This window comes from Lipomyces tetrasporus (assembly GCF_029532465.1).
Source record: "Lipomyces tetrasporus strain NRRL Y-64009 chromosome Unknown POJ06scaffold_5, whole genome shotgun sequence".
Classification (NCBI taxonomy): domain Eukaryota; kingdom Fungi; phylum Ascomycota; class Lipomycetes; order Lipomycetales; family Lipomycetaceae; genus Lipomyces; species Lipomyces tetrasporus.
In genome coordinates, this window is record NW_026611600.1 from 187,347 (window position 1) to 198,947 (window position 11,601).

At 45.4% G+C, this 11,601-nt stretch overlaps 5 protein-coding genes across 5 annotated transcripts; 3 read left to right on the forward strand and 2 right to left on the reverse strand.

The window, feature by feature from the left end:
• Nucleotides 1-1,153: 1,153 nt before the first annotated feature.
• On the reverse strand, nt 1,154-2,774 carry POJ06DRAFT_222258 (major facilitator superfamily domain-containing protein; the record flags this gene model as incomplete). The annotated part of the gene is made up of 2 exons (XM_056185647.1): nt 1,154-2,479; nt 2,532-2,774. The coding sequence occupies 2 exons, from the start codon at nt 2,772-2,774 to the stop codon at nt 1,154-1,156; spliced, it is 1,569 nt and encodes a 522-aa protein (XP_056043688.1).
• A 3,560-nt stretch (nt 2,775-6,334) lies between these two features.
• On the forward strand, nt 6,335-7,871 carry POJ06DRAFT_100213 (uncharacterized protein). The gene is made up of 3 exons (XM_056183901.1): nt 6,335-6,351; nt 6,661-7,149; nt 7,241-7,871. The coding sequence occupies exons 2-3, from the start codon at nt 6,784-6,786 to the stop codon at nt 7,664-7,666; spliced, it is 792 nt and encodes a 263-aa protein (XP_056043689.1). The 5' UTR covers nt 6,335-6,351; nt 6,661-6,783; the 3' UTR covers nt 7,667-7,871.
• Nucleotides 7,872-7,988: 117 nt separating this feature from the next.
• POJ06DRAFT_209529 (uncharacterized protein) lies at nt 7,989-8,353 on the forward strand (the record flags this gene model as incomplete). The annotated part of the gene is made up of 1 exon (XM_056185424.1): nt 7,989-8,353. A coding segment is annotated over exon 1 (276 nt), but the record flags the coding sequence as incomplete, so codon positions are not given.
• A 117-nt stretch (nt 8,354-8,470) lies between these two features.
• Nucleotides 8,471-9,332, forward strand: POJ06DRAFT_209530 (uncharacterized protein). The gene is made up of 2 exons (XM_056185425.1): nt 8,471-9,093; nt 9,294-9,332. The coding sequence occupies exon 1, from the start codon at nt 8,620-8,622 to the stop codon at nt 9,001-9,003; it is 384 nt and encodes a 127-aa protein (XP_056043691.1). The 5' UTR covers nt 8,471-8,619; the 3' UTR covers nt 9,004-9,093; nt 9,294-9,332.
• Nucleotides 9,333-9,840: 508 nt separating this feature from the next.
• POJ06DRAFT_222262 (phosphoesterase) lies at nt 9,841-11,535 on the reverse strand (the record flags this gene model as incomplete). Its single annotated transcript, XM_056185648.1, has 6 exons — nt 9,841-10,253; nt 10,315-10,464; nt 10,526-10,734; nt 10,806-10,844; nt 10,904-11,080; nt 11,137-11,535. The coding sequence occupies 6 exons, from the start codon at nt 11,533-11,535 to the stop codon at nt 9,944-9,946; spliced, it is 1,284 nt and encodes a 427-aa protein (XP_056043692.1). The 3' UTR covers nt 9,841-9,943.
• Nucleotides 11,536-11,601: the final 66 nt, after the last annotated feature.

Sequence of the window (11,601 nt, forward strand, 5' to 3'; positions counted from 1 at the left end):
ATAGAAACATTAGGTCTCTGGCGGTGGCGCAGCCAGGGTCCTAAACGTCAGGGCACTCAGGGGCGGCGTGAGCGGCGTGAGCGGCGCCGTGATCCTGACAAAAGTTGCCATTCCGCCCTTCGCTTGCATGAAGGCCGCTGTCTGCGTTGCCAATTTTTCTATCCCTGAGCCCTGAAAAACGTATATGTTATATTCCAAGGCCGCCCATCGAGAGCGCGATCCGGATCTGCACTATATAGAAGCCCAAAGATCATTTGGCTGCCATGATCTTGTCGGGTAGAATAAAACAATACATGTAGCGACAAATGGATTCGACGTCAACTTATGAAGTTGTCATTATGACTGATTCATTTGTACATCCTGAAGTCGCAAACAGCCGTTTCGAGACTGTTCAGCCATTGGTTGACGATTTTCTGTTAGTTTAAGTCAAAAGTAATTAAGAAGTGAAGAAAACGCGATTCGAGAATTAACAAATAGTTGTCGCGCTTATATATTTCAGTCATAGTCGCGATGTATCACTTTCTCGTAACTGTATTGTTGGTCAACGTCCTACGAACCGACGCTGTTGCCAGCCAAAACACGAACGTCCGACAGATGAGATAGTGTAAACTCATAAATATCTATGCTTGGGGCTTTAGCGTGCACGTAATTGAGTAATTACAGAGTCAGTCTTTCTATCTCTGATCGTTTCTTTCCCATGACGCCGATCACGTGCAAATTAGGCGATACGATACGATATTCATCATCATTATCGTATATCGTATCGCCTAATTTGATATCTTCGCGATATTATCGCCTAATTTATCGCCAGGAATTTTTCTCTGGCGATATCGTATCGCCGGAGATACGATATGGCGATATCGTGACCAGCCCTATATGGAGTTTTTAGACATCGCCTCAACGATTTTGTCTTCCATCCCAGCGGTAATCAACAACACTTGCATTGCTCTTCGCTGTCATTACCCATCCAATTTGCTGACTCTTTGAGACGAGTTACCAACCTCGACATGACTGACTTCTACAATTTTATAGGGTTGAAACAGGCTTGATTTGCATACAAACTTTCTGTGAACCAAATTCTGTGTAATCATCGATCAATGCTAGCTACTTCATTCAAATCCCGAACAATTAACGAAATAACTATTACGCGCGTTCAATTACTTTTCTTTGTTGAAATAATATCAGAATCGCGCTCCAAGTCCACAGATCCAACTTCTTGTGCCTCTGTGATATGCCCACTTTTGATATCAGCCAACGAACTGGCCGAGTAATCCACAAGATCTTCGCGGTCAACGTACAAGCCGAATTTGTTTACTACCCGACCTTTGCGCTTGACATCCCACATATGAGCTAAATAGCAGACATAAATACCGACAATATTCAATATAGTCAGGCCCAGCGCTGCCCAATAACCCCATGGATAATGCGGTGCCTTTTGAGCAGGGAATGCCACAACTGGGAACCAGGCATACTGAGCATACCAAATTGCGTTTCCAATCGCGGGAAGGTATCCTCTAAGCTCTGTGTCATCCTGGAAGATATCGGAAATCCAGGCCATGAATAGCGAAAAGAACGGCTGGCCAATGTTTGGTACGATATTGGCAGCAAATTTCCATCCGAATGGAACATTCCAAATGCCTAGTACGAGATTACCAAACACATATGGAAGTAGGGTGACTATAGCTAACTGCCATCTCCAACGAGTGATATCAGATATTATAGCGAAAAAATAGGCAGATACCAAAGCTATCGCGTTACCAATCGTTGGTAGAATATTGGTCATTTGTACACTGTAATTTTCTGCCTTTAGCCAAAGATTCATATATGTACCAGCCCCGGTAATATACGCAGCATATGGTACAATGAATGCCCAGAATCGCCAGCCGAAAAGAATGGCGGAAAATCGTCTAATAGTCATCCTCCTCGGTCCCTTCTTACCGACCTCAGTCATTCTTCTAATACTGTATTCCTTATCTCGATTAGTGAGCCATATCGCCCGGCTAGTGGTAGGGAAGTCAGGGATGGCAAAAAAGCCAAGCAAAGCGATCGGAAGCGATATAACACCATCGATAATGAACAGCCACTGCCAACCGGCATAACCACCTACTCCATTGAGATTCGTGTAAATGGCAGCTTGCAGGTAGCCCGAAAACATAGAGGCAATGCTTGAGGTCATATCCCAAATGACAACTCGTTTGGCAATTTCGTCTGGTCTGTACCATGATCCGATAATCATCATCATTGTCGGAAAGCAAATACTTTCGGCAAAGCCTTGAAAGAAACGGCACACATAGAGGTATTTGTCAGAAGTAGCACGACATTGGATCATAACCAAGATTGTCCAGAAAACTTCACAACCAGGAATCATTATTGATGGACGTGCGAAACTAAGTGATATTTGGGATGGAATTGAACCAGCCAGATATCCACAATTGAAGAGTGTAGTGAAATAGTTATATTGATTGCCATTGAGATTAAGCTAGTAAACTTATTAGGGAGGTACATTTAAAAACGTATCCATAGAAACTTACCGCCTCCTTCAGGCCGCTAACGTATGCGTTGCTGATATTTTTCTGATCCAAACTTTTGATAAAGTAGGACAGCATAAGGTAGAACAATAATCCACGATCTAATTTGTTTACATAGCGACGCTCACCGGGGGGCTTGGCTATGGATTCCCAGAAGAACGAGAGAGTGACTCTCCACTTTGCTGGTTTCCAATCTGGAGGATCGTAGTAAGGATCGCACGTTGGGTCTCTCTCGATCATCTCCATTGTGACCTCATTTCGATTGAATGGCCACACAGTCATGTTGTTTTCTTGAAAACGAATGTAATTTCAAATTACAGGAGGAGATGTGGTTGCAGTCAATTTAGTAGATATCTTCTGCTGCCATTGAACCTCATTATATAGGCCCGTTCTTGGTGGCTCCAACTAGTCAACATGCGGTCTGTCAAATTGAATGGGCGATTCCCACTACGATGATAGCAAACTTTGATAACGTAATTGAATATCACAGACCCATCGAATGTGCTTTCTAAAGTTTGATGTTGCAATCTATGTCTTACTTCTAGATAACAATTACGGCACGCCCAAACTCCAAAGTTTAGCCAAGCAAGCAGACAAGTCGTTTCAAGCGTAAACCTTTATCTGTAATCTTGGAGATTAGCCTCTTCTACGGTGTACCACCACTCTATAGCACTCGCCAATCAGCTTGGCATCACCTCATGAGAGTCAGTAGTAAAACTAGACTCCAACTATAATTTCCTTGGAAAGGATAAGCCTCCTACAACTATCTTGGCCGCAATGGCATTCCGCTGTATTATGCCCTATTAACGGAAGGAAGTTGGTGACGATAGCGAACTTTAAATTTGCGACCGACAGTCTATTGGCATTTGCCTGATAAGGCTCGCATGGGCCACTGTTTAACGCTCGGTGTGAAGAACTGTGCGTTCTGATTTGGGCGATTCAATTGCATGGCTCCGTGTGTTATCGTTCCCAATTCATCTCCGGATGTCGCCTGATAGAGGCGAAGGTGCAGTATTTAGATATCCATTGAGATAAGGAAGGGAGAGACATGTCTTGGCAGACACAAACCTATACACTTTTAAGGTTTGTTGGCAACGATCACTTTTATTTTCACAGCCAATATTGCCGAAGACTAAGTACGACTAAAGGACTAACGCACGGAAGTATTGATTTGCTCATCAAATTCATTCCTTGATGCTCAAGGGGACTGGGAAGACTTTGTGCCACGATGGAGAAGTCGTTCAATGGTTGCCAACGTAGGCCATACTTGGGGTAGGTGGGGAAGCGAACGTGCATGGATCGCGACAGGTTGCACAATCACAAGCGCGACGCAGCATAAGTTTAAGTTGAACTCTAAAGATGTCCACCACATTGGTCTCGGGAGAGAAATTGCGTGCCTTGCCATTTTGGCAATATTACGACTTGTCCGAGTCCGAGTAATCCCAGTAGTATATAGGGCTGTTGCCGGTTTGCCGATACTGCCGATATTGACGATACGATATCGGCATTCCTAATGTCTGACGATTGCCGTTTGACGATATTTATGGTCGAGCTCCTAGGAGGTCTGAACATACGATTTCGGCAAATCGGCAGAATAATTATGTAACATTTCTCATTACACCTGGATATCTATACACAATTGTATTGTGCCTGCGTAATAATACAATAACTCATTTATCGTACATGTCTCCCATGAGCATCAACATTCGCATGGTGTTGGTCTTCATGGAGTGCCTCCGAACACAGAGCAAGTCTCTCCCCGCACTAAACGGCAGTGTGTAAAGTAGTGTGATATTACCATATATGACTTCATTTTGTCAAACCAATACATATATCATACGAGTTTGCGCAATATGAGACTGATACGATATGATACAATATATGGTAATATATATGACCATATGAATCACGTGATTATTTTTCAATTTAGGGTTCGAACTGTCACGTAGATGTTACAGTTGCGTCGGACTGAAACAAGCCGCTGTTTTTCTTCGTTAGTGTAAGACATCGTGTAAGAATATCTAGCCCAACTGGTCTTTGGGCCTTGAATATGTTTTACAATATTTCTAGCGAACACCAAGACCGCAAACAAGCACAACATAAAGGCAAAGACATAAATCCAAAAACCAGAAGAAAAAAACCAAAGAAAAGAGAAAGCAAACGAACACCTCAATCGCTACTCATCAGCCGTTCCGGACATATCGAGCCGCTTCGGTCATAGATAAGGTTTAAAGTTTCAGGGTTATATATGGTCATATATGGTCATATCATCAGGGGCCATATCATATCATATCATACGGGTTCGTCCAAACTCGTATCATACCATATGAAACCCGGATGATATGATATCATATATGGTAATATGTATTACCATATGGCTCATACTACTTCACACACTGACTAAACAACCTTTCCACTGCAACCTCGGAAGCTGGGATTGCTAAGTAATCCCTAGCCGCAGCTGCCATCTGCGGGTACTCATCTTGATGAGTACGCCACCAATTACAAAGCCAGTTTGGATATTTTGTGTCATTAACACTGACCACCGGACTATCAAAATACATGTCAATATCGGAGATAGGGCGACTAGTCTGACCTCGTGGCTGCAGCCTTTGCAGCGTCCTAGACTCGACATCACTATCCTCGATTCTGCTTCGTCATCACTGCCATCGTTGAGGCTTCTGTAGTCGAGGCGCTTACAGCGAGTTGTCATCCTCTCAAAGGGAGGCATTGTGGCAAGATGACAATGTGTTAATTGTTAGCATTTGGGATCATAGTACTTAGCAGTAGAACCATAGTTCAAATCAGTGCAAGTGCGGAGCATAAATGATTCAGATTCACTGCTAGTCGGCTCTGAGTCCCCGTCAAAGAACCTTCTCGCATCAGGCCGATTGACTTGGTTGCGCATCTCTAGATATTAGAAATCCTTATAGTTAGGTATAAAAAACACAACAAAACTTTAAAGACAAACTACTGAACGTACTGAACGCCGCCACTTGTGCGGCCTAATTTTCTGTATAATCTGTACGTAAATAAGCGCGTGTCCTTAATTTGCTCTACGAGAAGACCATGCAGCAGCGTCGCCTTACCCTGCTTTACCTATAAATGTAACTGGCAGTTCAGGGGGGAACTGTACACAAAATGAGCCGCACCGTCTGAGGCACCTTTCCAATTCGGTATAGTTGAGGAGGATCAAACGGATGTAACCCGGATAAATAGCCCTAGACTCTAGCCTGATCGCGTTGTTTTCTTGTGTTATCATATTCCGCTGGTGCAGTCTTCGCGTAGCCTGCCTTGGCTTTGTACCGTATTTGCCTCAATTGCTGTGAACTTAAAGCTCTAAAATCCATCCCTGAACCGAGTTGGCCATCCATCCTCGACTGCTCTGCCTGACTTGAGCGTCGCATGTCTACCCTTACCCTTTATCCGGGTTTATAAGGAGAAACATTGGAACCCTACCCGCTATTCTTCTTCGGGACTAGCGGATATCCCTTTTTTTTGTGGACCGTACCCAGCCAGGTGCCATAAACGCGAGGATAACGCGCTACAACTCATAAATAACTACTAGTGCATACAACCACACAAAAGGCAATATCATTATGGATCAATTCAGAGTTGAAGAATCCAATGCCAACGCGTTAGCCGTCGGCCAGCGTTTTACAAACGATTGCAAAGCCAGAAGTTATGTGCAATTACGAATCGAATATCGGAATACGGAAGACTCCCAAACGAATAGTCGAATAAGAATAAGCCATGTTTCTCCTAAGCAAATTATTCGTGTGCAGCCCTAATTGGGATTGTCTGCACTTTCAACAAAAAGAAACGACCAGGGCTGTCGGCGGACAGGCGGATAGGCGGACTTGGCGGATACAGATGGCGGATACAGCGGCTAATCCGCAGGGTTAGGCTGACCCTTAGGTTCTCATTTTCGCGATTAACTTTATGAATAGTATAAAATATTGACGGTACCGTAATCGTATCCACCTCTATATATAATAACTATTAATGAATTTTCCAAATTTTTAAAGGCGGATAAAAAGACGGATACATATCCGCCAATTTGAAAAAGGCGGATGGCGGATGCGGATATGGGAAAATTTGGCGGATACGCATCCGCCACAGCCCTGGAAACGACAACGTCACAATTACATAATTTGGCAATTTCATCATAATTTATAGATATACACGCATAACTCATTTGCTGTATTCCTCACCATTATATCTATCAACTAATTAATCCAGACCTTCCATCAAAATGCCTCCCCGCATTTTCTCCACTCTCCGTGGCCATCCTCTTCTTACTGCCGCTGCTCTTCTATGCTTCTCAGCAGCCACTATCCCTGCTTATCAGGACTACCAGCTCTACATGTCCTATGGCCCCGGTGGCCCGCCTTACAACGCCTTTGGCTGGTTCATTTCCAGGTTCCTCATAACCCCTTTCGCCCAGGAGATGTTCGGCACCGAGGTGTATCAGCAAAGAATCAACCAGGGCGAGACGACAACGTTCATTCATCTCCCCGATGGCAAACTTCCGCGACGGAAGGGAAAGATTCCCGTTGTGGGCCCGCATGCAGTGCCGCAGAGGCAGATTAACCAGTTGCCAAATGAGGAAATCAAGAGGGTATGTATATCAATTATAGATATAGATATAGATATACAGAAGTACATTTAGATATACTTGTGTGCTCTCCTCTAACTTTTGAATTTGACAGAAACTCACCGAAACCTTCAACGCCGTTGCAACTAATAATTCCAAATTGGTCAAACTGGCCCCCTCGCGCCTCGAAAGACACACTGATGCCATGTGGCTCACTGACGCTATTCCTCTATCATCCCGGATACAAGAAGCTGTGCAGACGGTAGGCGAAGTCTCTCACATCCACGGCACAAGCGACCATTCTGTCCACGTCGTGTTGTGTCCAGAAGATGCGAAGGAGGTTATTGACGCAGGCTGGGGCCAGCGAAATGGTTTCTCTGGATGGAAGCCTGTGGCGACTTTAACGAGGGGCAATATAAATCTTCCGGCCACGTATATCCTTGTTTATGCACCGAGGAATCAGGAGGAGATTGAGGTTGTTATGGAGCTTGTGAGGGCTAGTCTGCGTTATATGTCGGGGGGCGCAGAGGTGATTTCCTAGGTTTTGTCACCGTCAATCAGTTTGGTGGCAAGTTTATGCTGGAGAGATGAGAAGTAGAGAGAAATGATGACCTCACTCCACTCTTTAATACTTGAAGGGAACATAATACATTTGTGCTGGTTCGATGTTCTCAAGGTATCGCGTCTGTCTATCTAGCTATACATTGATTGATCGAACTGCGCAATTTGGCATGGGAATAATGTCTTGCAAACCCAATGGGCGAAGTCGCTTTGAATAGGCCAGACTGTTACATGCCCCACAATCTGGTGCGCTCAGGCGATCGATACACAGGCTCCCCCTTTACGATCTAGAACTTACCATTGTCGAAGCTAATAACATATCCATAGAGACCGTAGTATTTCCGGACGTCGAGCCTAAGGTAGTCATCACCGATGCCGAAAAGGCGTTGATGAAAGCCTTGGCTGAAGTATTCCCGCCAATTTTCAATCAGCTTTGCCGTTGGCATATCCAGCAGAATATTCTAAAACACTGCTGTCGAAATTTCAACAGCATGCCGCAGTTCGAGAATTTCATGGCAGCAGTCAAGAAACTTGCGATCAGTGACACCGAGAAAGACACCCAGAAAACCTTACAGCAAATTGAAATAGATTTTCCCTCACAAGCTGTTGATTACTTTAAAACACAGTGGTGGTACGGTCGTGAGCGCTGGGTCGAACTTCACGTCAGAAAACACCTAAATTTTAAAATCAGCACAAATTCGCGAGTCGAGGGAAGCCATGCAGCCCTCAAAGCAGTGCTCATGTCATCATCAGGAACGCTCTTTACTGCAGTTAATAAGATTAACCGTCGAGGCCTCCTCCAAGCTCGAACAAATAGCTAATCGGGTCGAACGAGAATTTGATTGTCAAGACCGCAGTGAGGACCAGATTGAGACAGCTGGAATATGCACCAAGATCTCACAGTCAGCACTTGACCTTCTTCATGCTGAAGTGATGAAAAAGCTTCATAATCAAGAAGAAGCAGGGTCTTCTGATCACTGCAATTGCGACATTTATCGACGATATCTTCTTCCTTGCTCCCACAGAATTCGATTGGGATTCCCCATCGACGTACAGGATATCCATCCTCGATGGTTAATTCAACAGCCGAATATCCTACTCGATCTCTCCACGGTACAGCTCGACCCTGCCACCCTGGCCATCGTGAGAGACCCTCCAGTGACTCTGCGAAAGGGGCGCCCTAGAGGCACAAGGAGACTCCCCACATCAGCCGAGATTGTGCAACGGGCGGCTGACAGCGCTGAAAATGTTCGCCGATGCCGGCTGTGCAAACGAACTGGACACAACAAGCGCACCTGTCCAAGAGTGTTGAAGTAACCAATGGCCAACGACACCGGAGAAGGCTCTTTACCGGTCCAGAACATCTGTGAAGATGGAAACAAGGAGGAGTAAAGTGGGAGTGACGAGAATGGTGAGGGTATTATGGACGAGGAAGATGTTGAATTTGCCGAGATGTGGGCAGGAATCTTGCCATAGATGGGGGATGTATTTGGCGGAGTCATGTTTACAGATATCAATTAAGCAAGGGGCTTGTGTTGTGGCTATATAATCCTTTAGTGTGGCTATGCAGTGAAGCTGTTAACCGTCCACAAAAAAAGGTACGGCGCTAGTCCCAAAGAGGAATAGCGGTTAGGGTTCCAATGTTTCTCCTTTATTAATCTAGGCACAGCACAGCCAATACCAGAATAGGAAGTCGGGCAGGTTAGACCGCGCAGTAGCCGTCGGACAAAAGTCCCTAAGGCAAATAAAAGAAGTGGATTCTGGTATGCGTATGGTGCATCCAATTGAACCACGATTTAGCAGAGCCTTCCATCCGCAGTCAGATGGGCAGACGGAAAAAACAGTAGGGGTGTTCACGAATTACGAATATATAGATCCTGCGCTGGGAGTTTGTTGCTTTCTAATTGATGGTCTGATTGTTTAGTTCATACTGGTTTGTACAGGGCGGTCCATCAGGCCCACGTGTGCGCTCGTGATCTGAAAACTTCCTCTCTAGTCAATGTCAGAATCCTACCTTACGAATATTTGTACGACTACGAATACCGTGACTAGATTACTTAATGCAAAGAAATGAGTTAAGAGGAACATGAGAAGTAGTGTCAATGCATAAATTGTTTTCAGCATAAGTAATACGAGAATATCAAGCAAGTAACTTGGCACACACTTTTCATCGACAGGCTTTTCCTCCAAGATATTTCCTCTCTTCCAGCTTCAAATTATTGACCTTACGCAGCCTGAGCAGTCAGGACCATTCTTATCAACCCGAATAGTAACTGTAATCCTGGTTCAGCAAGTAGTACGCCTTGGGTTGCGGACCGAGGCTGCCGCCGTACCAGACTGGCGTGGTCAGCTTTGTAGGCGTGTCCTCGCGTTTCTTGCTGGTGAAGACGTATTCGAAGGTTTTGGCCCACTGGACGCGGTTGTTTAAGCCTTCCAGTTCCCAGAGCTCTTGGAGGAAGTGCAAGAAAGAGCTATGCGTGTAGGCAGAGTTCGGCGCGTACATAGTACCTTCGTCGTGGATGAGGGTGTTTGGGGAGACCCATGGCGAAATGATGAACGAAGGGACACTGTTTTCCATATCAGTCAGCTGTTGTTTCGTACTAGCAACTTGAAGTTATTGTTACAAACCGGACACCAAGACGAGTAAAATCGTAGGTAACGTTGTGGCCGTCAGAGACGCCAGTAAAAGTGATGTTGTCCTCTGGGGCGGGGATATCGACTGGAGGGGGAACATGGTCCGCAAATCCTCCATGTTCATCAAAGTTGAGGATAATCAAGCTATAAAGAGTAACGCATCAGTGACGCTTTTACCTCAGGTCTCAGGGATTGAATGACTTACACATTGTCCCAGTACTTCGAGTTTCGAACAGAATCATACAAATGCTTGATCATCTGTTCGCCAGCGGCCATGTTGCTGGTTGGGTGCATGGAGTCAATAGTGCAGCACTCAGGGTTGATGTACGAGAACTGCGGCAGAGTTCCCTGCTCTAGATCGCGGTAGAACTCGTCCGCATGAACAATCTTGTCCATCGCGTTCTCTTGGACCCACTGCCAAATAAAAAACCAAGATTAATCTTCGAAAATCGTTTTAGGGGCCTTTGAATTCAAGCGTGTCTTACCTCGTACATGTAGGCATCAATGATATCAGTTTCGTAGTACTAAATAAGAGTCAGCACACAATGAATCCTCCCTCCACTTAAATATAATCCAAGCTCACGTTCTTCCAGGTGATGCCCTTGTTGCTGAGCGACTCGAAGATAGAGGTCGCGCAGCTAGTTCCAGTGACATTGTTAAACCATCCAGCGGCCTGGTCGGTGTTGTCAACAAAACCACAAGTCGAGCCAGACGTAGCAAACTGTCGGTTAGGGTTGGTCGGTCCAGGGTGCTCAGCGTGCTAAGTCTCGTTAGTTTACACATTGTGATCCGTGGAACTATACCGAGGAAGCGCACGTAAGAATCCCAGAAGGCAAACGTCTTGGCGATCTCGGCGAGGGTTGCCGTCTTTTTCTGGTCGTACGCATTGATAACAAAGGACGCCTGTCCCGGAGTTTCATTGTACTTCTCCGACTGGCGCTCGATGAAGCCACCCATGGTCGGGGTGTCGTTTTTCGTCGGGTACCATGTCCTGTAGATTTCGTAGGACGTGCCGGCAAAGTTGTGGTCCGGGTCTTTCAAAGGAACCTCGCCCTCGTAGGGACCTGCGCAGACATCCAGAGGTTCGCCCCATACCGTCCAATTGGGGTGTGTGTACTCGTTGCAGTACGGGGTTTTAAGGTTGCGCAGGTTGTCGATGTCCGGGTGGAAGTCCCAGTATCCGCAGATGTTGTCAAAAGAATGGTTCTCCATCATGAGATAGATAACATGCTTGATCTGCGCAGAACATCCACTTTAGCATATGCACATTTTCAATCTGTA